Below are 26,930 nucleotides of genomic sequence, written 5' to 3'. Positions count from 1 at the left end.
GTAGCCCCAAAACTTATCAAAATGCACAATTCCACATGCTTTGGGGGTAGAAATGGGACCCCTAACTACCTGGGCCCCTGTATAGTTGCACAGCCTGCACCAATGATATGTCCGCCCCTGTGTTTTACCATGTATCTTCCACATACAAATTCCAAAAGGAAATGAGAAGAATGCTACTCAACACTGGTCCAGGTGACAATCATTGCTGATATGGATAGTGGCAATGGATATTCTTTACTTAATTTAATTCTATACATGGTATGGAAGTAGATCTCAACACAGACTCATAGCTAGTAGATTCTAAAGATGTATTCTCTGACCAGGATTTTGTCCAAGACAAATACCATAATAAAATGCAGCAAGACACACAAGAATCAGGTTACGTCGTGGTGGGAGGTACCGAGTTTGGAGAACTATATAAAAACAGGTATCGTCCCACGAGGTATCAGGATAACCCCGTTGGTTGTTCGTCACGGGCAAATCGCTGCCTGTGGCGCACAATATCGTTAGTCCCCGTCACACATACTTACTTGCCTAGTGACGTCGCTGTGGCCAGCAAACAGCCTCCTTTCAAAGGGTGCTTTACACGCTGCGACATCGCTAGCGATAGCCAGCGATGTCGAGCGCGATAGCACCTGCCCCCATCGTATGTGCGACATTTGGTGATCGCTGCCGTAGCGAACATTATCGCTACACCAGTGTCACACGCACATACCTTGTCAGTGACCGCCGAACAATCTCTCCTTCAAGGGGGAGGTGCGTTCGGCGTTACAGCGACGTCACTGCGATGTCACTAAGCGGCCAGGCAATAGAAGCGGAGGGGCGGAGATCAGTGGGACGTAACATCCCGCCCACCTCCTTCCTTCCGCATTGCCGATGGACGCAGGTAAGGAGATGTTCGTCGTTCCTGCGGTGTCACACATAGCAATGTCTGCTGCCACAGGAACAACAAACAACATCGTACCTGCAGCAGCAACGATATTAAGGAATGGAGCGACGTGTCAACGATCACCGTTTTTGGACGATTTTGCGATTGTCAATCGTCGCTCCTTGGTGTCACACGCTGCGATGTCGCTAGCGGCGCCGGATGTGCGTCACTAATGACATGACCCCGACGATATATCAGTAGCGATGTCGCAGCGCGTAAAGATCCCTTTAGGGGGCAGTTCGTGCGGCATCACAGCGATGTCACACAGCACACGACCAATAGAAGCGGAGGGGCGGAGAGCAGCCGAAAGAAAGACACACCCACCTCGTTGCCGGAGGACGCAGGTACGGTGTTGTTCCTCGTTCCTGGGGTGTCACATGTAGCCATGTGTGCTGCCTCAGGAACGACGAACAACCTGCGTCCTGCAACAGCAACGATATTTGGGATTAGAACAACGTGTCAACGATCAACGATTAGGTGAGTAATTTTGATCGTTAGTGGTCATTCGTACGTTTCACATGCAACGACGTCGCTAACGAGGCTGGATGTGCGTCACGAATTCCGTGACACTAACGACATCTCGTTAGCAATGTCATTGCGTGTAAAGCCCCCTTTAGCCTGGAGGGGGGTAGGGAGATACATGATTGCTGGGTTAGTCAATAGGCAGGAGAACAAAGCAACGAGTAGCTCAATAACATTTATGTATACACACTTGGAACAAGATAAGCAGACTTTTGTTTTATTGAATGATAAACCTAAAAAACAGGTGGAGATCACTAAGAAACAGAACACCTTACAATTCTTGTACGTCCATGTTCAGAATAGGAAACACAATCAGTTTCTGAGAGACATACAAGATATTAAAGACATTAAAGCTTATTCCTTCCCTATCACCAAGGTGGCTAATGTAAAACTTGAGACTCAGTTGCCATCTACTGACAGAGATATCAGATATTGAGAACCTAAACAAAATCCAACAAGGCAGGAATAGGGGTAGAGGTAGAGTGCTTGGACGTTTTTGAGCTGGAGACAACCAAATATACAAGAGGCGAATTTTTTACATCACAGTTACTTTTTAAATGATACTTATTAAAAGTTATGTTTTAGTACCTCTCTCATTGTTGTGTTCCAATTTATATTCTGTGAGCTGTAATTTTGTAATTTTTCCACAGACCAAACTATATTTTGTTTTTTTGGATATAATTGTGCTTTTTAGACAGATTTTCCCATATACAATATTTACACTATATACATCTATACACTAACAAGCAAAAGAGTAACAATGTTTTGAACTTTTGACTTTCATTCTTCATATCTCACCATCTACTATAGCTTTGAGCATGAGACTACCTTCATTTTATAGACAATCATCTTGGCTATCTCATACATATATTTGACTTGCACCTATTTAGCATATGATTAGTTATGCAGATTCTTGTCATGTAACTGCATTGTTACTGTTTTGCTCCTAAAAATCAAAAAATTTATTTTTATTTTTTGTTAGTATTTTGTAAATCCACCTTTTACTTTCAGCACTGCCTAAATCTTTCTGGGCATGTTCTCGATGAGATACAAGCATGTCTTGACCGAAATCTTAAACCATGTCTCTTCTACACGTTCCCAATGTTGGTGAATACTGGTCGACTCACTTTTTTTATGTATACAGCTTTTTCTTTAACTCTGTCCACAAGTGTTCAACTGTATTGAGGTCTAAGGACTGTGGAGGCCAATCCAGCACCTCTACTTCCTTGAAGCACTGCTTCTCCAATCTCGACGTATGCATCGGGTCATTGTCCTGCTGGAGCACTATGTCGGCCTTTTCATACCTATAGTACTAAAGTGTACAAAGTAATTTGCTTTGTATGATACTCACATATAGCTCAGAATTAACACCACCATTCATCCTGGTCAAATATCAAACACCTTTGGCTGAGAAACAGCACCATATACCATACCTTCCTCCACTGAACTTGACACTTACTTCAAATTCTTGATCTATTAGCCCATCTTCCCTTGTTTCTTCCAGAGACATTTGCACTCATCAGAACCTAGTCTATTGACTTTTGTCTCATAGCTCCAAATCACCGTTTACAATCTTCTACTGTCCACTTTTCATACTTCTTTGCAAACTTGAGCCAACGCTTCTTATGATTGTATTGAAGTCGAGACTTCACCTTATTTCGAGCCACCATTCATGTGTAATGTGCATTGCATGGTGCTTACATGGATGTCTATGTTCTCACTATTGCGACACATACGAGCCCCCTCCACTGCCACATCTGTTGCACCAGAACTGATAGGAATGGTGATGAGCTAACTTGCTGACTTCGATTTTTTGCCTGGACTTCATTTTGTATTCTTCCAACTATTATGATACTCACATGAAGCAGTTTGGCAATTTTCTTCGCTGAGAGATGGCTATCAATGAGCTGGATGATACTGTTTATATTTTCTTAGAAAATCTTCTTCATGGCTGCTCCTCGACTCAAACCAGTGACCTATTGCTTGGGAATCAACGTGATAAAACACTGAGCTGTTAGGGAATGTGATAACAGGATGTAATTTCTAGTACACAGGAAGATTATTTTTTTTTAGCACCAGGAGCAAAACAGTAACAATGCAGTAACATGACAAGAATCTGCATAACTAATCATATGGTAAATTGTTGCTAGTCGAATTTATATATGAGATAGTTCAAATTATTGTCTATAAAATGATGGTCGTCTCATGCTCAAAGATGTAGTGGATTGTGAGATATGGAGCCTGAAAGTCAAAAGTTCAAATCATCGCAACCATTTTGCTTTCTCTCTGTACATATATATATATATATATATATATGTGTGTGTGTGTGTGTGTGTGTGTGTGTGTGTGTGTGTGTGTGTGTGTATATATATACACAGTACAGACCAAAGGTTTGGACACATCTTCTCATCTTTAGAACAACTATTAAGAGGAGACTTTGTGCAGCAGACCTTTATGGTAAAATAGCTGCTAGGAAGCCACTGCTAAAGACAGGCAACAGGCAGAAGAGACTTGTTTGGGCTAAAGAACACAACGAATGGATATTAGACCAGTTGAAATCTGTGCTTTCGTCTGATGAGTCCAAATTTGAGATCTTTGGATCCAACCACCTTGTCTTTGTAGAAAAAGGTGAACGGATGGGCTCTACATGCCTGGTTCCCACTGTGAAGCATGGAGGAGGAGGTGTGATGATGTGGGGGTGCTTTGCTGGTAAAACTGTTGGGGATTTATTTAAAATTGAAGGCATACTAAACCAGCATGGCTACCACAGAATCTTGCAGCGGCATGCTATTCCATCAGGTTTGCGTTTAGTTGGACCATCATTTATTTTTCAACAGGACAATGACCCCAAACACACCTCCAGGCTGTATAAGGGCTATTTGACTAAGAAGGAGAGTGATGGGATGCTACGCCAGATGACCTGGCCTCCACAGTCACCAGACCTGAACCCAATCGAGATGGTTTGGGGTGAACTGGACCGCAGAGTGAAGGCAAAAGGGTCAACAAGTTCTAAGCATTTCTGGGAACTCCTTCAAGACTGTTGGAAAACCATTTCCGGTGACTACCTCTTGAAGCTCATCAAGAGAATGCCAAGAGTGTGCAAAGCAGTAATCAAAGCAAAAGGTGGCTACTTTGAAGAACCTAGAATATAAGACATATTTTCAGTTCTTTCACACTTCACACTTTTTTAAGTATTTCATTCCACATGTTTTCATTCATAGTTTTGATGCCTTCAATGTGAATCTACAATTTTTAGAGTCATGAAAATAAAGAAAACTCTTTGAATGAGAAAGTGTATCCAAACTTTTGGTCTGTACTGTACATATATAAAACAAGAGAGAGTTTGCATGCATGTCAAGGTAGTACTAGTCAATTTGACATGTTAATTCTTATGGGAAGTTTAAACTTTTCAAACCACTAAGGGAGTATTGTTCGTGCAGACGACCATTTTTCGGTGCAATATTATGCAGTGAGTTCATGTACACGTCCATGTTTTTCCTCGAACCGAGTGGTCTGAGAAAATGAAATTAAAGTGTGTATCATTTGCCTCCATAAATTGATGGCACTCAACCATTCCAATCTATGGGTCAGTGAAAAAAATCAGACAACACTATGACATGGAGAATAATTTTTTGGTACCTTTCCACATTAAAAAAAAATGGATACCACTATGATAAAACTATGATCGGAATCTGATTAGCATAATCTGACTATTTTTCTCGAATGGAGAAAATACGGTTGTGTGAACTAACTCTATTGAACTAACTGTATTGAATATATTATACTCTGAAAACTGAATATAAGTACAAAAGTATGCCAGTAGTGTGCTTCATTGCGTTATGGAGGACAATTTTCTTGGATATCACATGGCCATAGGGATATGTTACTGAAATATTGGGTAAACAATTGCAATGCGCAATGTGTAAACCATATATGTTATTCTTGGATCAGGGTCGGTAGCTGCATGAGCTCTAAACCAAAACTTGATATGGAGCCAAAATCCAATATTATGCTATCTTGACAAATTTAGGTACTAACGATAACTTAAAAGATTTGTCTGTAAGTTTTCAAACTCTTTTACTTTTACTGTAAATAGCTAATTAAAATACTGCTTATTGATATACTTCTGTAAGCAATATAGCCTGAATCATCTCTGTCCCTGTAAGTCACATTTTTTTTTTATCTCAGCATTTGTCTAGCTAAAGTCACGACTACGTGGTCAGGGTTGCCCTATAAATGGACCATCAGCAGTAATGTGCCTCCACTAGGGGGCAAAAAGGAAGCGACGTGGTCAATGGAACATTCAGGAGTCGAGTGGAGTTCAAGGTATACTGAGAAGTGTAGTACAAACATATCATGTTACATGGGATATAAACAATGTGCACCTGGGAATCTGGGCTATGGAAGGAAAAAAAATGGCTTAAGTTAAGTCTCCGATATGTATATATATATATATATATATATATATATATATATATATTGGGGGAGGAAAACAAGGAAAACAGACACAGCATTTTATTTTTTTTAATCCTATCACTTAATATCCTGTTATGTATTTTTGTAATTTACCTGTAAAACATATCTTTGTTTTGTGTTAGCCAATAGATAGAAAAAAAATGGTTTAGAGGAGGAATTTTAAAGTAGTTTTAAAGTGAACCTATCCGGTGCAATATGCACCCAGAACCACGAGCAGTTGTAGGTGCATATTGTTAATCCCTGCCTAACTGTCTCTGTATCTAGAAGCATAGATAAAGAGATCTTTCGAAAAAGTAATTATAAAGATCCTTTATGATATGCAAATGAGCACAGGGACTAGTCGCAAGGGCGTTAGTTACTGCGCTCATTCCTCCCTCTCAGCATGGTAGCACACCCACAGGGGCGTGCTAACATACTATTCAATGCAGCATCATCAACGGTGAGGCACGTACATGTGTCCACTGTCACCGCTGATCAGAAGTCCCGGCACTTCTGGTCTCCTGCCATAGATTTTAATTTAATTCAAATGTTGACAGATAGTTTGTGCTTTCACTGAAGAACCTTGAGCCCACAGAGCAGCTTGAATTTCATTAGAACTTGATTGGGGCTGCTTATCCACCATCCAGACTATCCTGCCTTGCAAAATTTTATCAATTTTTATGTTGTACACATCTAGGGAGATTAGCTACAGTGCCATGGGTTGTAAACTTCTTAATTATGTTGCGCACCCTGACAAAGGAACAGCAAGACCTATAGAGATGGACATGTAACCTTTAGATTGTTATTTTTCATCAATTTTGGTTGTCAATTCCTCAGACATTTATTGTCTCCTCTTTCTGTTCTTCATGCTTAGTGTGGCACACACAGACACACAATGCAAAGATTAAGTCAAGTTCTCTCCTTTTTATCTGGCTTCAGGTGTGATTTTCATATTGCCCACACCTGTTACTTGCCATAGGTGAGTTTGAATGAGCATCGCATGCTTGAAACAAACTTGTTTACCCAATTTTGTCTGTTCAATTTTGGGGGGTTTGTACGAAAATATGGCCAATTTGCCATTTTTTTTCTCTTTTTTGCATTGTTCTAAAACACACAAAGGAAATAAATGTGTGTATTGCAAAACATATGTAATTGTAATAATTTTCTGGCATAGTAAAACTGCCAGGGTATTCAATTGGGAAAAGCCCATTAATCTCTTCTGCAACTTAATACATACAGTATATGGCACTGACAGCCATAAGTTTTCGAAGAGTTAAAAGTTTCAAACTTTGTTGCCAGGAAGAGCTGTTCGTTAAATCCTCATAATTATGTTGTTTTAACTATTTCCTTTTACAGAGGGCACAGCTCAGAGGGAACAGTGCTAAGAGTATTAAAGTCATCGATGTACAATTACGGAAATGTTGCCAGAGCAGTTGTCACTTTTGAGTGATCCTCTTTATCCTTCGACATCGTAATACCATAATTAAAAAAAATGAAAGGCAAAAACTAAGACCACACACAGTCTGAAATAAAATGCTCTCAGAATGTGGAGAGGCAAAAAAAATATACTGTGTCTTAAAGGCCAACATTGTAAAATCCTGATTTTTAGATGCAATACCGCAATGTGGTTCTATGTAAAGTACTAAAAATATTTTTCTGCCCATGCTTATTTAACCAGGATTTACACTGAAATGCAAAATTGGCCGTGAATTAGAAAATCAAAAGCCAAAGCGATTTCCAAAGTTAGACATTGTTTTTTAAATGCTATGCAAATATATGAAAAATGATAATAACAATGATAATAATAGTAATAAAAATAATTTTTATTTCTATAGCACCAACATAGCACTTGGAATTAGGAGGGCATTTGTACAAACAGGATCAGACATTACAGTACTACATTATTGTACTAACAATTTTTTGGGGAAAAAGGAACAACAGGAAGGGCAGACATATCAGTTGTCACTGGCCTTTGTCAGTGTGACACAAGAGAAATAACATCAAATTAAACCTTAATTATTCACAATTGACAGATAAAGTACAACAGAGCTTAGGTAATCATAACTCAGACAAAACATCTTAGGCCGGTTTCACATATCCGGCTTTTCGCTGGTTGACGGATGCGGCGCACGCCAGTACAGTGTATACAGTACACTGGCAGCGCAACAAGCGCCGGTCACATGCTGTCATGTGACTGGAGCATGTGACTTGGAAGTTGCGGTGCTGCCATTGTACTGTATCATACTGTACTGGCGTGCGCCACATCCGTCAAACCGGTGAAAAGCCGGATATGTGAAACCGGCCTTACATGTATATAGCAGTCGAATATCAGTCACATATAATAAATATAGGTGTAAATCCGGATGCAATGAGAAAACATGATACTTATCTCGGCACTGAACTGCATATTTGATGATCTGAGTGATGCCATGGTCTCGTTTCATATTGTGCAGTGCCGTAGACCCAATACTGTGAACTGCGTAATACCCTTCCAGTGCCAGCCAGCTCTACCATATATCACATGTTCCACACTACAAGTACATGGTTGCATTTTATGGCTGATGTAATCTTAGAAGTTAGTATGATATTTTTCGACTTACACTAAGATTATGGGACCCCGTCACAGCAGAAATAATTGTCATGGTTTTTCTACTGGTGTTGGGAGTGTAGAAAGGAAGCACTTGGATGCTAAGTGCAGGAGATGTCTACCTTTCAGTGGAAAGATTTATGTTGAGATTTCAAGGGGAGTAGCTATACAAAAAGCTTTGAAGATAAAAGAATGACCTTATGTTTATCCGGTAGCCACTAAGGAGTTTTAAAGAGAAAAAGACCAGGGCAATACTTTTAAAAGATGAAGATGTTAAGAACAGACATTGGATGGATGAAAAGCAGGATGTGAAACGAAAACCGTACAAAAGCAGCCTTTCCTACTACTTTTTCGTCCTTTCACATACAAATTCCTAAAATGAATACAGAAGATACATCACGTTTATCTCTTTATTTTTACTTCTGAATTAGAATTACTCTATGGGAATATTGTGACCCTCTAAAATCCTTGTAAACTAATTATGTCTGATCTAATGATATATTTTCTTTTTTTAAAGAGGTCTGCTTATAACTCTCAGATCTGTCAGCAAAGCTTCAACTAGTAAAAGAAAATACAGCCAGTAAATGAAAGACGTAAAAGAAGAAAGAGTTAAACTCAGAGGTATTAGAGCTCATCCTCAGACGAGTCACCAAGTTTTATATGCTAGATTTAGCGCAAAATAAGAATAAAAGTATAATAATGGACAAATATATGATATTTTCCAATATATTCCAGTTCAACGAGAGTAAAATATACAATTTTTTAGTGATAATATGTTAAAACATCATAATCCCAGTAAAAAAAACTAAAAAAAAAACAATCTAATGCGTTTTAAATGCAAACTTGAATCCTTAGCATAAGTTGTATGATACATTATACTTAGTAAGGACCAAAACCAACTCAAAAATATTGGTTAAACAGGTAAAGAGACGCTGTCAGCACGATTCTGTAATATAACGTAAAGACATGGCTGTAATGGCGCTGTAATACTGATTACATTGATACCTTTGGGCAAGAAATCCACTTTGTTGTTCTGTAATCAGCATTTGAAGCTTACTAATAATTAGGTGATTCTCCTCCCTGTCTTTGGTTTAAAAAGTTAAAAAAAAAGTTTAAAAAAAAATATGAAAATATAAAAAACCAAAAAGTTCAAATCACCCTCGTTTTGCACCAATGAAATTAAAACAATGTAATAAAAAATACACATATTTGGTATCACTGAGTTAAGAAATGCCAGATCAATCAAAATATAAAATCAGTTAAGACTGATCGGTAAAGGGTGTAGTGAGAAAAAAATTACGTTTTTTTAGTTGACACAACATTGCGATAATAATAATAATACTCATACCTTCTGGTTACTGTGGAACACCGCTGGATTTACGTCTGCCCTTCCTTTTATTAAGCCTCATAATAAGTCACGTGACTGTGAAAAGTGGTGTGTGCCTAGATGCCTCACCACAAATTTTACTCCAATTAGGGACTGGTGTAAGGTTTCTGGAGTAAGCTTTCATGAATTAGACAAGCTGTGGTGTATTACCCCTCTCCTGCCTCAGCTCCGCCCAAAGTTTTACAACCAAAAGTAGCAAGAGTTTTTCACAATGACTCACTAAGCAAAAATGTTATGACGTTCAAAAGCAATTACACCATGAATCGGGGCCTCAATATGTAAAGTAATTTACATTTTGTAAAAGATAAAGGAAAAGGTTTCCAGCGCCAAGGATGAAGTATAAAATCCTTTTTAATTAAATGACAAAAAGTAAAAATCCAGCAGCTACCGTATGCATGTCAGAAAATTGCAGAACAACGCGTTTCGACGCTTCAGGTCTTAGTCATGTTCTGACTTTAAGTGTGACCAGCTCCCTTTTATCCCTTGTTACATTTTGTAAGGTTTGGTTGAACTTTAAAAGGAATTAAAACCATATGAATAAAAACATAATTTTGTAAAAGTTATCGGGCTTTACACTGGGAATAGTGCAGGTAATGTGTTTTCTAAATAATGGAATGTTAAGGAGGAACCAGCTATTTGAAAGGAGTCTGTACACTCAGATTAGAAGCTCTTGGATTTGGATTAACATACCAGATTGATTTTGTCACCACGTGCTGTTTCATTTCTAGCAAAATCTGTCTGAATTGTAAAAGAAGGCACATATAATATATATATATATATATATATATATATATATATATATATATATATTACAGACCAAAAGTTTGGACACACCTTCTCATTCAAAGAGTTTTCTCTATTTTCAGGATTCTGAAAATTGTAGATTCACATTGAAGACATCAAAACTATGAATGAAAACATGTGGAATGATACTTAAAAAAAGTGTGAAACAACTGAAAATATGTCTTATATTCTAGGTTCTTCAAAGTAGTCACCTTTTGGTTTGATTACTGCTTTGCACACTCTTGGCATTCTCTTGATGAGCTTCAAGAGGTAGTCACCGAAAATGGTTTTCCAACAGTCTTGAAGGAGTTTCCAAAGATGCTTAGCACTTGTTGGCCCTTTTCCCTTCACTCTGTGGTCCAGCTCACACCAAACCATCTTGATTGGGTTCAGGTCTGGTGACTGTGGAGGCCAGGTCATCTGGCATAGCGTCCCATCACTCTCCTTCTTAGTCAAATAGAACTTACACAGCCTGGAGGTGTGTTTGGGGTCATTGTCCTGTTGAAAAATAAATGATGGTCCAACTAAACGCAAAGCGGATGGAATAGCACGCTGCTGCAAGATGCTGTGGTAGCCATGTTGGTTTAGTATGCCTTCAATTTTGAATAAATCCCCAACAGTGTCACCAGCAAAGAACCCCCACACCACCACACCTCCTCCTCCGTGCTTCACGGTGGGAACCAGGTATGTAGAGTCCATCCGATCACCTTTTCGACAAAGACATGGTGGTTGGATCCAAAGATCTCAAATTTGGACTCATCAGACCAAAGCACATATTTCCACTGGTCTAATGTCCATTCCTTGTGTTCTTTAGCCCAAACAAGTCTCTTATGCTTGTTGCCTGTCCTTAGCAGTGGTTTCCTAGTACAGCTATTTTACCATGAAGGCCTGCTGCACAAAGTCTCCTCTTAATTGTTGTTCTAGAGATGAGAAGGTGTGTCAAAACTTTTGGTCTGTACTATATATACACTATACTATACTATGTATATTTTTGTGCAAACGTTTTATGAAAAGTCACAAATAATGAATCAGTCAAAAACATTTAAAAAATGCCTAAACCTGTGTCTAGATTAAAACAACAAAAAAAACAAACAAAAAAAATCAGACATACACAGTAAGTACTCAGACTAAAAAGGTACAAACAATAAACAGGCACAAAACACACAAATTTAGATATTAAATGGTACAAAAGAAGAAGTCTAGAAAAGGATGTTTGGCTAAGCGTGTTTCTAAAATTCACCAAATTTACTCACCAAAGATCCAACAGTAAATCCTCAAGTGGTGCCTCCAATACAACTCTGTAGAATCTTATAAAGAAAAGCACTCTACTCCAAGGACCTTATTTTATTTACAAGGTAAAAATGCAGAAACTTACAAAGCCTAAGAACATACTTTTCAAAACGGATGTCAACTATTTTTTTGCCTGCATGGTTCCTGTACAAAACAATTTAGGGCTCGAAATCTACTTACTATGATATTGTACTGATGATGCAGTCTAAATTTTTGGGCTTAAAAAGTGGTCTAAAAGTAACAACTAATATTTGGCGTACAGTTAGTCTAGGCAGTCTAAAAACATACGCACAATATTTACAAACCCACTGCTAAAAGGTGACAACATGACACATTGTGTACTTTCAGGAGAATGGGAGAGATCGTTGTAGGTTCACACAGAAGGAAGGAGAATGGCTCCAACAAATGTTGCTGATCTATTAGCATGATCACTTTATAAACCATATGCTGCTGGACAATACAGGGCACTTTAGATCATAGTTTGATCTTAGAAAAGTGCTAATAAATATATGAAAAATAAGATAAAATAGTTATGCCACCAATGACAAAAAAAAATACAAAACTGAACCCGACACAACACTGGTATATCAATGATGGAAAAATACGTAATTACTTACCGGTAATGTGTTTTTTTCCGAACCCATGACGGCACCAGGGGTCCCACTCGTGGTGCCGTCATAGAGTTAGGGAAAAAACTTTTTATAAGCCTTTAGTAATACAAAAACACAATATTTTCTCATCGAAAGCAGCAGGTTTTTAATACTTTAACATAAATATAAAATAATAAACTACTACTTCGATCCTCTGATTAGTTGAACATGGTCAGTATTGCTTGACATTTATGAGATTTTGCCTGAAGTGCTCTTATGAGACTGGTAAACATACATTATAGATTTCCTTCTCTTTTGATCTCCATGAGTGCACAAATCACTGCCAAATCTGAAGTTCACTGAACGCCTCTCTCTCCTAATACAAGATCTGTTGTGGCTTTATAACTACTGAGTTCTGGGATCAAAGCGACAAAAGTGAAGTGACAGCAATATTCTCAATAACCAAAATGACATTGGATCCACTTCAACAGAAATACGTCAATGATTTAAGCGGATTCTAGATACTCTCCTTTATTTCCCAATGCAGTTTATAGTCACAGTCTGAGTGTGATTAAAACTTACTGTCTTGCTGACGTACGTAGAGCTGGTGTTCATGCAATGTAACCCTTCACTGTTGCAACATCCTCCACATCTGTACAGGGATACACAGGGTGGTTTAAAGAAGGTGTTTGTTGATGCCCCAAATTCTTTTCCCACGTCTACACATACTTCTCGAGGCATGCACTGGGTTTTTCTCCATTCACTTTCAATACCTAAGATAGAGGAATATTCAAGGATTACTTGTAATATTAATAATACAATCCAATTTGGGACTAGAAAATACTGCCCATATCTATATTTCCCTTATACCTTCAGCTACAGTATTTAACAGATCATATAAAGTCACAGGTCATATTTCAGAGCATCTTTGACTAAAACACGAACTATCTCAGTTTCTAAGGACTCTGACGGTAGACTATTTTTTTTGCTCTTTGGCGCCAACTTGAAATTTCAAATGCTAATACAATTCAACACTGATTATAAGCAGTGATGGGTGAGCACTACCATGCTCAGTACTCGAAACAAGCATGTTGGACGCTCGGACGGGCTTGACACGGGTATCAAGTATAATTGAAGTCAATGGGAAACGCGAGCATTTTTCAGGACGATCTTCTAGAAAAATGCTTCAATTTCCCCATTTACTTCCATTATGCTTGGTGCTCGAGTCGAGCCCATTCGAGCGTCCAATCTGCTTGTTTCCTAGTTTTATATTAATTGCATTTTCAGCATTGCAAAGCTTTGAAACCTTTTAGTAAGCTTTGTTTTTCACTTTTTTTCTAAATGTACTTGCTTTCTAGAAATGGAAATTCTTCTCACTTCTGAATTTTACTCTTATGTATCTCTATTCAATAATAGCAATCCATTTTGATAATGGCAAGGCACTGAAGCACTAACTATATTTAAAGGGGGTTTTCACTAATTTGATATTCATACTAGAGACTAAAAATATTTACAGGACTGTGGTGCAGCAGTCAAATTGGCAGTGCTTGGCTGGCAAACCGGAGAACTCCGCACTGCTCCTACATGCTGAAATCCACATCGCATTTTCTTGATTAGTAGGCTGGAGGCAATGTCATCATTAGGTTGAACACTACTTCCTTATGTAAAAATGTGCAGACAGGTTTCCTTTATACCCGTTGTGTACCCTGCTGTAGATTTATGTCATGGAGAGGGTGCACTTGTATGGAGCAGTCCGATCGCTGCTGTTTAACAATTTAAATGTCAATGGGAGCTACTGACAGCTTCATTTGAATAGCACGATCACTGTTGCGATCTACCATTCCCAATCAGCCCCATGGGATCTAATCATGGGAATTCAGTGGGTTTTTATGGCAGCCAGGGGCCTGCTCAATAATGTGACAGGTGAGGACCTGCTAAAGCTATAAGCGGAGCTTCTAAGACATCCATTTATATCAGGGATCTCAAACTTAGCTGTGAAAGTGGATTGCATGTAGCAAAAATTTGAAGATTATGAGCTCAATTCCTTGTGGGGTGAGATGACATTTTCAGTGATATTTTTTTATAAATGACTTCTGATTTCTTATATTTTTTTTGTGTCACTATTTATAAGCTGATACAGATTTGTAGCTTAGGTCATTTGAGAAGCGGCAAAGCCAAACATGTGCTTTTTTGGTTGATTTCGTTTTTACTTGCCTGATCGCTGATCTATATTTCGCAATACTAAACGATATTAGATCTGTCAGCTTTACACTAAAGGGGGCTTTACACGCTACGATATCATTAATGTTTTGTCGTCGGGGTCAAGTTGTTAGTGATGCACATCCGGCGTCATTAACGATATCGCAGAGTGTGACACTGACCAGCGACCTTAAGCGACCTCAAAAATGATGAAAATCGTTCACCATGGAGAGGTCGTCCCAAACTCAAAAATCGGTAAGGGTTGTTTATCCAGGTGGTTCATCGCTCATGCGGCAGCACACATCGCTATGTGTGACACCACAGGAGCGAGGGACGTCTCCTTACCTGCCGCCGGCCACAATGCGGAAGGAAGGAGGTGGGCGGGATGTTACGTCCTGCTCATCTCCGCCCCTCCGCTTTGATTGGCCGGCCGCTTAGTGATGTTGCGGTGACGTCGCTGTGATGCCGAACGTCCCTCCCCCTTGAAGGAGGGATTGTTCGGCAGTCACAGCAACGTCGCCGACCAGGTAAGGATGTGTGACGCTGCCATAGCGATAATGTTCGCTACGGCAGCGATCACAAACAATCGCATGCGCGACGGGGGCGAGTACTTACACGCTCGCTATCGCTACAAATTGCTAGCGATATCGCTACCGTGTAAAGCCCCCTTAACACTTTGCCTGTTAGACCTTGTTTATTGCAGGGCCTTACAAGTCTTTATAGCTGGTTGACCCGAAGGCCATTATTTGGCCTTGGGTTGCCATGGCAGCTACAGACACCATTTGACACCCGCTAATGATGACGCGAGTTCTGCCACCATCATGCCATATCTGTACAACAAATACCATGAAGGGGTAAAACAAAAAAAATTCTCCTCACCATATTCAATTATCACCAGCATTCCAGAAATGTGGGAAAGAGACAGCTTCTCTCCAACACATGATGTACTAGAGTAATGTCATTAAGGGACACCAGTGTGCTCCTTCTTCAGCCTTGCCCCTGCCGCCCTGAGGATGCCAAACTCCTCAGGCCACAGATGACAGTTTGAAGGGCCACATAAATGTCCTAGGGTCGCATGTTCGGTAAAAAGGTAAAAAAATAAAAAAATGCTTTAAAAAAAATAAAATAAAAAACCCCCAAACTATATATATATATATATATATATATATATATATATATATACTAGTATATAAACCAGAAGTTTACATACACTATCTAAAAAGACACATATGCATGTTTTCACTATTTGACATAAAATCAGAATAAACCTTTCCCATTTTAGGTCTATTGGGATTAAAAAAAATATTTACTTTTGCCAAATGCCAGAATGATGAGAGAGACAGAATGTTTTAAGGCACTTTTATTACTTTCTGGAAAGTGAAAGGTATATCTATGTGACGCCCTGGACTCCAGGGGTCACAGGTAATTACACCAGCCACATACACACACCCCCTCCGCCCCCTGTGAAGTCACAGACGTCACCCGATAGGGAGACCTGATGCCTCCCCCAGAGCAAGTAGAGCACACCAGGTAGGCAGTCAGGTGGAAAGACACGCCCACCGAGGAGACTACTGTCCTGGGGCAGGAAGTTCAAACAGACAAAGTTTAGTGTTGACAGTGAGTGGTAGAGGAGCAGCTGTCAGGGACCCAGGTAGGAGCCTGGGCCCCTTAGAGAACGTCCGGCAGGCAGGTGGTGGTGGCCGTCTGCAGGAGTACTGGTACAGCAACCGGCAGAACCGTTTGGACCGGGCCTGGGTTGTGGCCCGCTGGTCCCAAACCAGGGAGTCAAACGTGTACCAGAGCACCAACAGGAGGGTACTCAGACCCCGACCTAGCTTAGAAGCCACTGAGTATAGGCGAATTGACTGATTGCTGGCCGGACCTCACGGGTTCATCCACAACCAAAGTCCCGAAAGAAGGCAAAAGCCCACCGAGACTGGGTGAGCGCCATCGCCAAGGACCAAACACCCGACGGGCCAGCGCCTGCGGCCAACCGAGGACTCCTCCGGCAGCTCAACGCCGGGGAGCGGGCTACCACTGCTTAGGCAGGGGGGCCGAAACACAAACATCCAGAGGTGCACGGGAAAAGGGGCCACCATCAACCCCACAGAGGACATCAGCAGCCGGTCGCGGGGACCGACCACTACCGAACTTTGGTTTACCAGTGACTCAGTGTGAATTAATCGTGAGTACACCAGTGCCATCCGGGCATGACACACTACACTGCGGCACGGCGCCCTACACCCCGACAACAGCAACCACCAACCCTTACAGTCGCCTCAGTCCCCCACGGTCCTCGGGACACACCGCCCCTACCCACGGAGGGGCTAATATCTCAGCTGCGGCCGCAACACCGATCCCAGATGAGCCCGCCATTACTTCAGCCGCAGCGGTGGTGCTTCTTCCGTCACCACGACCTGTGGGTGGCGTCACGACCCATTACACGACCACCATCCTCCCACCGCCTACCCCTTTTAACAAGAGCGACGTGGCCCCCGGTCCGGAGGCGATCGTGCCACCTACAAACCCGAGCCTGGACCTTGAGCGGCTCGGCCCGAGCAAGCGGAGGAAGCGGCCGGGCCCCTCTCAGGGCGGTACATTTACACTAAGAGTACTATGTCTTTAAACAATAAGGGAAAGCCCATATGATGATGTCATGTCTTTTGAACCTTTTAATAGGTTTATTGGCAACATATGAGTTAATTAGAGACACACCCATGGATGTATTTTGTTGTACACCTAAAACACACTGCTTCTTTGTGTAGCATCATGGGAAAGTCAAAAGAAATCAGCCAAGATCTTAGGAAGTTTCGTTCATCTTTGGATGTAATTTCCAGATATCTGAAAGTGTCTTGTTCAGCCGTACAATTATACGCAAGTACAAACCAGATGGGAATGTCCAGCCATCATACCGCTGAGGAAGGAGATGTACCAGAGATGAACGTGCTTTGGTCAGACATGTGCATATCAACCCAAGAAGAAAACAAAAGCAAAAGATCTTGTGAAGATCCTGGCGGAAGCTGGTAATTATCCACAGTGAATTGAGTACTATATCAATATTTGCTGAAAGGCCACTCTGCTAGGAAGAATCCATTACGCCAAAAGAAAGATAAAAAAGCCAGATTAATGTTTGCAAATGCAGATAGGAACAAAGACTTTAATTTTTGGAGACATGTCCTGTAGTCTGACGAAACTAAAATTGAACTGTTTGGCCATAATGTCCATCGTTACGTTTGGAGGAAAAAGGGAGAAGCTTTGAAGCCTAAGAACATGATCCCAACTGTGAAATGTTGGGGTGGCAGCATCATGTTGTGCTATTGTTTTGCTGTTGGAGGGACCTGTGCACTTCATAAAATAGATGGCATTATGAGGAAAGAAGATTATGTGGCAATAATTAAGCAACATCTCAAGACATTAGCGAGGAACTTAAAGCTTGAGCGGAAATAGGTCTTCCACATGGACAATGACCTGAAGTATACTGCCAAATTGGTTGTAAAGTGGCTTAAGGATAACAAAATCAATGTTCAGAAAGCCGTGATCACAATCCTATTGACAGTTATGGGCAAAGCTGAAAAGGCAGGTGCGAGCAAGGCGACCTACAAACAGCTCAGTTATACCAATTCTGTCAGGAGCAAGGGGCCCAAATTCTTACCAACTATTGTGAGAAGCTTGTGGAAGAATAGCCAAAATATTTGATCCAAGTCATACAGATTAAGGGCAACGTTATCAAATACTAATGAAATGTATGTAAACTTTTGACTTTGCATAGACTAATAAAAATGCCTTAAAACATTGTCTCTCTTTCTCTCTCTCTAATTATTGTGACATTTGGGAAATATAAATAATTGTGGTAATTCTAATTGACCTAAAACGGGAAATGTTTATTCTGATTTCATGTCAGACAGTGAGAAAAACCTGCAGATGTATCTTTTTAGATAGTGTATATAAACTTCTGGTTTCAACTGTATATAAAAAAAATTGAAAAATAAAAAAATACAAAGGTTTTCAAATAAAAAAAATATTAAGAAACATAATTGGTATTACAACAAGCGAAAAATAAAATGAAAATATTAGATTTGCGTCTTTTCAGGCACTGCAATTTCCCCTCAAATATACAATTAAAAGTGAACGATATACAGCTCTGGCAAAAATTAAGAGACCACTGCAAAATTTTCAGTTTTTCTAATTTTTTTCTTTATAGATATATTTTAGAGTAAAATGTAAATTATTCTTTTATTCAATAAACTACTGACAACATGTCTCCAAATTTCCAAGTAATAAATTTTGTACTTATTTTATGAAAATGAGAAAAGGTTAAAAAAACAAAAAAATGCATTGCTTTCACACCTCAGAAAATGCAAAGTAAACAAGTTCATAATTATTTAGAAACAACAATACTAATGTTTTACCTCAGGAAGAGTTCAGAAATCAATATTTTGTGGAATAACCACGATTCTTAATCACAGCTTTCTTGCATCTTGGCATTCTTTCCACCAGTCTTTCACACTACTTTTGGGTGACCTAATGCCACTCCTGGAGCAAAAATGTAAGTAATTATTCATTGTTTGATGGCTTGTGACTATCTTTCTTCCTTTTGATTACATTTCAAAGGTTTTCAATGGGGTTCAGGTCTGGAGATAGGGCTGGCCATGACAGGTTTTTATGTGGTGGTCCTTCATCCACACATTGATTGACCTAGCTGTGTCGCATGGCACATTGTCCTGCTGGAAAAACCAGTCCGCAGAGTTGGGGAACACTGCCTGAGCAGAGGGAAGCAACTGTTTTTCCAAGATAATCTTGTATGTAGCTTGATTCATACATCCTTCGCAAAGTTTAATCTGCCCAATTCCAGCCTTGCTGAAGCATCCCCAGATCATCACTGATCTTCCACCAAATTCAGGTCTCCGTCTAACCATTAGACGACAAGGTGTTGGGCAAAGCTGAAAATTAGACTCATCAAAGAAGATTACCTTAGTCCAGTGCTCTATGGTCCAATCCTTATGGTTTTTGACAACCTTCAGCCTGGCTCTCCTTTGCTTCTTATTGATGAAAAGCTTTTTTCTAGCTTGACATGAATTGAGCCCTGCCTCTAGGAGCCTGTTACGAACTATTCTTGCCATGCACTTCACCCCAGCTGCCATTTGCCATTTTTTTTGTAGGTCACTTGATGTCATCCTGCAGCTGCTGAGTGACAAGCGAATAAGATGACAGTCATCCCAGTAAGTGGAGAGTCACTTTCGCCCTCTGCCGGTCTGTAGCTTTGTTGTCCCCAATGTCTACTGCTTGACTTTGTTGTAATGGACTGCCGTCTTAGAAATTTTAAGGATGGAGGCAACATAACGCTCACTGTATCCCTCTGCTAGTAAAGCCAGAATTGAGCCCTTCTTTTCCTCACTCAAGACTTTTCATTTCAACTCCTTTGGCATGGTTAAAGGTTATTTTTTTCATTCCTATTAGTTTTGGGATATAACTAGCAGTTGTTTTGCCATCCAGCTTGTCCTATTGCAAGAGGATTGTGAAGATCACAGCAGTGTTTTTTATACTTTCCCTCGTTAAATAAGTTTTGGTTCAGGTGATCACCTAATCAGAAGCACATTAAGTAGAATGAGGTGACTCTGGTTGGAATTCAACTGACACTGGAATAGAATGGCTGTCAGACATGTACTGTAGAGATGTACAGAAGTTGCTTTTTATAAAATTGTGCAGTGGTCTCTTAATTCTTGCCAGAGCTGTATATTTTATGAACACCAAAATGATATCAATGAAAACTACAGCTTGACACCTAAAAAATAAGCCCTCAGAAAGCTCCATCGATGCAAAAAAAAAAATGATATGCGTCTACAAAAATGGCGACACAGAAAATATGTATTTGCAAATATCATAGTTTTTTTCACAGCTAAAAAAAAATCTACAATTTTAGTATCGCTTTAACAGTACTAACCTGTGGAATCCTGTTTCTAGATCACAATTAACTGCACAATGAATTTTTTATTTTTCTACAATTTCATTCCTCTTGGCTTTTTTGTTGTTTTTTTTCAGTATGTTTGCCTAATTTGATTAGTATCATCCAGAACTAAAACTGGTTCTGAAAAAGAACAAGCCCTCCTACAGCTTATGCATAACCAAGGGAAAAAAATGCTTAAAATATATGGCTTTTGGTAGAAGGAGGAGGAAAAAAACCAAAGTCCAAAAAATGACAAATTAACTGGTCCTGAAGGGGTTTATAATGTCCATATAGTGTCTGTGTAAAGACATTTTCCACATGCTCAATGGTACCAATATGAAATAAATATAAATATTCTATTTTACCAATATTGTAACATATTTTATTACAATAATGTTATCCAAAAATTTGATTGAAAATTGCATTTTGTCCATTGTGACTAGATATCAAACACTTTGTTAGCAGAGGCATCATACATATGTATTATCATTCCGAGTCACTTTTAAGACACAGATGGTAAGATGTTTTTCACAATGCTCTTACTTCTTTGCCCATTCCCCCTTTATAATAATGGACAATATAAATAGTTTATATTCCGCCTATGCCCGTGACTTTTGTACTACAGTACACTTGCTCATACTCTATAATCAGATTTCAGAATATTGACCTCATAGATATATGATGGAAATGCTTTTGCCAATTCATCCAGAGGTTTTTCTGTTCAGAAGCTATGGGATAGCAGAATATCAATATCGTAGTGTAAAGACAACCTGCCAGATTTCATTTCCTTTAATAACACAGCAATGAGAAAGGCCTAAAAATACAAACACTACTGTACTATGGAGTGCTGACAAGTCGATTTTGACTTCTGGAGATTATGTTTCTGACATATTATGTGTATTAATCAAAATATCTAATTATCTTCAGAAAAAAAGTGAAATATTCCTTTATGACTCTGAATTACAAGGATTGTTATAAAAGTACAAACTGCGGGACATAAAACACTTTAAATGATTCAGGGGGGATTGATTGGATTAAGCTTGTCATGCAAAGCTTGTATGTGGTTTGATCTTATGTTAATCCTCTGGTTAGTAGAAAGAACAGGAATTTGCCATGAAGTATGCGCATGAAGGATTTAATAAAATATCAACATTTAAGGTAAGCCGCAGTTCGTCAGATCAACTATGGGAAAAAGGTCCGCCTTGCACATTCGACAGCCACTGCTCACACAATCGTTCAGCCACAGTTTGGCCGACTCAGGGGCCACTCATCTTGGCCAAACACTTGTGTTCTGAGAAACCCAACAAGAACTTGGGGCTGAGACAGGAGGCCCCCATACCTTGCCTTCTGGCTTATCCTGCCAATATTGGCAGTTTTGGATGACTTTAATCTAAGGTCAGGGTCACACTGGTGTATGGCATCGAATGTGAAAGAATCTGATGAGACATGCTAATGACACTCGGCTCAGGCTCTGCTGTGAGCAGGATCCAAGAGTCATTCTACTGTGCTCTGATTTTCCCGCATACAAGCATTGGTTGACAAGTGCGGAGAAGATGGAGAAATTAATTTCTCCATTGCCTGTCTTGGCGTATATTGGATTGCAATTGGATGACATCAGTGCAGTCCGATGTTTCATATGCACCCACAGACTTGTATTGGTGCTCGCAATCCAACATAGGCTGCAATCGTATTATGCAGCAAATTTTTTCCCATACCAATTTGGCATGAGAAAAAATTAGTCAGCACTGATCCAGAGTATAATATTGGAGCGAGTGCTACCTGATAAAACATCAGAGAGCACTCGGTCGTGTTATACGGTGGTGTGAGCGAGTCCTAATGTATATAATATCAATTCCCAAAATACCTCTTTTGAAGAAGCAAAACGTGCGTTGGGGTGTTTTCTGTATTACTCTCTTGCAGGTTATTGCCCTTTGTCTTTTATTGTATTTTTACTTGTCATCTCTCCAGGTATTTTCTGCACTGTCCTTGGGATTTATCTAACTTTAGACAGTTGTCAGTCTGCATAAGTGCATTTGACCACATGGCTCCTTTTCTGACTGATGCTATTACATATCATTTGGCATTTTGTTTACTTTCATCCTATGATATGATACCTTTGTCTGATAAGTGTTTTTATATGTCACTTGAAATTTGCATTTGTCACTTGTTATTGTGTCACTAGACAATTCACCTATCTTTTGTGGTGTTGTCTAACACTCTATTTATTCATTTGTAATGGGTCTATCTTGATCAGGTTAGATTTCCGCTATTTATTGATCTTCATACACTTCCTGCACTTGGCTTATTTATTCACTCATAATTGAGTAACATCTAAGTGACTTCTAGAATTTTTAAAATTTCTAAGTTTTCACTTGCCTAATTTTTCATAGCATTATCATTATTGGACTTTCCAGCCGAATATTGTCTATGTATTCAGTCTAAATTTATCATCTGTTTGTTTTTAATTATGTCTGTCATTTATTAAAAAATGATTTACTTTTATTATGTAACTTCTGTACTCATATTTGAGTAGCTGTTTGCCAATTCTCAAACTAATTTATATATGAATGCAGTAGAAAAAAATGCCGCCCTCCTCCCAGTTTTGGGAGGCATGGTAATTTACCATACAGTATTGTGTCAGTCTCTGGAGTTCCAAACAAGAGACTGTATAACTCTTAAACAGCTGATTACATGTATACCATTGTGCCCTGTGTCTTCAGAAAATAAATTATTAGTGAAAATAACACTAGACTGCTATCTTAGTACACTAATAATTTCCACTATTATACTATGGTCCAGCAGGTTAAACTTTTGTTTGAATATATGAAAAGCAGAGTCCAGCACCATTAGCATGACACGATTGAAATCCAGGTGCAGAAACAAAAATCGACTTGTCGAGGGATATTCAGGTGCCCCACCTTGCACAACAAGAAAGAAAAATAGGTGGCCCTTTCCATTCCATTGACATTTTTTTTTATCCACAATCCTGTAAAAACATGGATGCAGGAGCAAGTGGGTAGACGGCATTCTGGACGATGGCCGTTTCCCGGGTGCACTTCAATGATTAGTAGTAGGACCTGTTGAAGCACACCAGGCCATCGTCCACAACACCATCTGCCTGCTTGCTAACGCATCTGTGTTTTTACAGGATTGTGAATAAAAAGGTTTATTTTATGGGATGGTGAGTGCCACTTATTTTTCCTTTTTTTCACTTAACCCTATGTTTGACATATAACCATTAAGGCCACAAAATGTCATGCAAATTCATACTTTAAACCAGCATTGCCGTCTGGGTCAGTTATCAGGGACAGTAAAGACCTTCTACCTTCATTGCAGTGTTTCCTTTTCCTAATACTGCTCCAACATGCTGGAATATTCGTAAATTCTGCTATTTATTAATAGTAAGTCAGACAGGCTGCTGTCACAATCTCCTTAGCAGTCAGTGGAATGCACATACATTCATGAGCCTTCCACCGTCCGGTGTGTGCATGGCTGGGTGGAGGCAAGCAGAGCCAAGTTCATGGTGGATCCTGCAGTGAGGAGCATTTTCCATGGAGACCAGACAACATACTGAAGGGAATTTAAATCCTAAAACACAGGTAAGAAGGAAAAATATCTCAGCATGCAATGTTTTCTAATTTGTACATCTTATTTTATGCTTCCAGACGGTAATGCAGCTTTAAAGATCTGAATTGTGAAGTTATACAAATACATTAGTATTTTTGATTGGCTGTAAAATATATATATATATATTTTTATTGTAATAAAGATATTTATACTTAAATCAGATACTGGCAGGCACAATGGGTAGAACGGAGACCAGAGTTCACTCACTTTTCCAGATTTCAGCATTGTAATTGGAATGTGCAGCTGCAAATTTAAGATTGCCATCTCTTCTGGTATCATAGCTGGTCTGTCCTTGTCTTAACTGACACTTGAACATTTTCCAGGATTCAGGGTAAAGTAATGTCATTAGTTCATCCACACTGGATACAGCTCGGAGTTGCTCTTCCAGCTCCTTGCCTGAGTGATCCTGTAAAAAAAAAAAATAAAAGCAAACTTATTTTGTGTTTAGAAGGTGTTTAGAAGGTGTTTTGGATGATCAGCAAAGATCTAAACAATCTCCTGCGCTGGAAGGTTTAGCCTAGAAATGTATTTTTTAGTACAATAGTGGACAATGGAGGAAAATGTGTGGTCGAGAATGGCAAAGTCAACTGTTGACACTCAGAAGTTGGTCCTGCTCATTCAGCTGATCTCCAATAAAAAAGCTGCAACCTCAGATGACCACATTAAGGAAATGATGTAAAAAAAAGTTTATATAACAGGATTTATAAATATCTGACACAGCAGATCAGATCAATATTGAACATGCCACCAATTTTCTAAGTAACTATATTTGCTATTGACATGAATTTCTCACCAGATGTCAGAAACAACCCATCCAATCCACACAGGCAAATAAATCAATCCATAGAGGTCCATGAATTAAGTTATGTGTCATAATGAGAAATGACACAGGGAAAAGTATTCAACACATGAAGAAATAGAGGTGTAAAGAGCTATGGAAATTCATGACTCCAGCTGAAATCTATCAGTAATTAGAAAGCAATCCTGCTATTCAGTAAAAAATAATATCAACTGGTTCAACTGATTGACTATAAAAGGTGTCTTATTGCCAAAGTGCCAGAAAAGAAACATCTCACGATGGGTAAAGTTAGTGAGCAGTCTAAAGACCTTTGCAACCTTATTGTTGCAAAACATACTGATGGCATTTGTTACAGAAGAATTTCTAAACAACTGAAGGTTTCAATAACAACTGTTGGGGCCATAATCCGGTAGTAGAAAGAACACCATTTCACCATAAACGCGCCACGACGAGGTGCTCCCAGCAAGTTTTCAGACAGAGGAGTGAAAAACATTTTCAGAGGAGTTGCCAAGAGCCAAGGACCACATTTGACATTTTTAAAGCTACAGAAAGAATTCTGATATGTCCAGGTACAATTGTTTTTTTTAAAAAAAGTAATGCACTCAACTTCCATTGCCTGTATGCACGCTCGTTAGGCAAGATTCCACTGCTGATCAAAAAAAATGTTCAAGTGCATTTAAAGTTTGCGCAACAACATTTATACAGGTCTGTGAAATATGGAGAGAATATAGTCTGGTAAGATCAGACCTGTTATGATCCGGAACCATGGAAGACCACCACAAATCATTGGCAAAAAGGTGACAAGAGCATTGGCAACTAATCTGGCCGCCATCCCCTTACTAACCAACACAACTAGAAGTAGCCGAGGGGTGAACTAACATCCTGTGCACCGCGAACCCAGCTGGAGAACTAACTATCCTAAAGGTAGGAAAGATGAATAACTCTCTGCCTCAGAAAATAGACAAGAATAGCAAGCCCCCCAAATTCAAAGACTGCGGTGATATAGGAAAAACACAATACACAGGCAGATGACAGGATTAGCAAAAGGTGAGGCCCCCGCTGACTAAAATAGGAAAGGACAGGAAAGGGACTGATGGTAGCCAGAGAAAAACCCTGCAAAATACCAACTTCCTGATAGTACAAAAAGGCCCTCAGATCGCTCGATCTGAACTCCGTCCTATACCAGGTGCCCTTGTCATACCAATGAACAGAAAACAAGAATTATCACAAATTCAACAAGCCATAAACACATGGACCCAAAGGAGCTATACTCCACACAGAACTGCAGGGAGTTCCTCAACAATCCACTGAGGGGGAAAATCCCTGGAAGGAAATAAACTGAAACCAACCACAACAAATGACAAACCCAGATAAGCAAAAGAACCAGACAATAAATAAAGAGCAAGCACTTATCTGGAGTAGATGTGGTGTAGAGCAGGATTAAGCAGGCTAGAGATACAAAGAACAACTGACATCCGGCAACAGCCTGCAATCAGACCAGGACTTAAATAAGCAGAGAGTTAGGAAAGGAAACACCCACTGCACAACACACCTGGTCTCTGTCCAAACCCTTCCTGGCCACCAGAGGGAGCCTCCCAGCAGCCAAGACATAACTAACATTAACAACAGAGACCAAAGTTGAATTCTTTGGATGTCATAATGCACACTATGTTTGGTGGCCAAAATGCACTGCATATCATCTCAAAAACACCAAACCATCAGTGACAATTGGAGGTGAGAATATCACGTTGTGGGACTGTTTTACAGCTTACGACACTGGCAAACGTCATGTAATTGAAGCAAGAATGAATGAACAATT

General features: G+C 39.6%; 1 protein-coding gene across 1 annotated transcript in view; it reads right to left on the bottom strand.

The window, feature by feature from the left end:
* The window catches only part of VEGFC (vascular endothelial growth factor C), a 215,731-nt gene that overhangs the window by 37,730 nt on the left and 151,071 nt on the right, over positions 1-26,930 (bottom strand). The window contains exons 2-3 of the mRNA XM_075347184.1: positions 24,520-24,718; positions 13,125-13,315 (exon numbers count right to left, since the gene is read on the bottom strand). Coding sequence (XP_075203299.1) covers positions 13,125-13,315; positions 24,520-24,718 — 390 coding nt within the window. The remainder of the gene's footprint in view (positions 1-13,124; positions 13,316-24,519; positions 24,719-26,930) is intronic.

The sequence above is a fragment of the Anomaloglossus baeobatrachus genome, chromosome 1 (genome assembly GCF_048569485.1).
Source record: "Anomaloglossus baeobatrachus isolate aAnoBae1 chromosome 1, aAnoBae1.hap1, whole genome shotgun sequence".
Lineage (NCBI taxonomy): Eukaryota > Metazoa > Chordata > Amphibia > Anura > Aromobatidae > Anomaloglossus > Anomaloglossus baeobatrachus.
The sequence above is the reverse complement of the archived record's forward strand: the minus strand, read 5'-3'. Positions and strand labels throughout refer to the sequence as shown.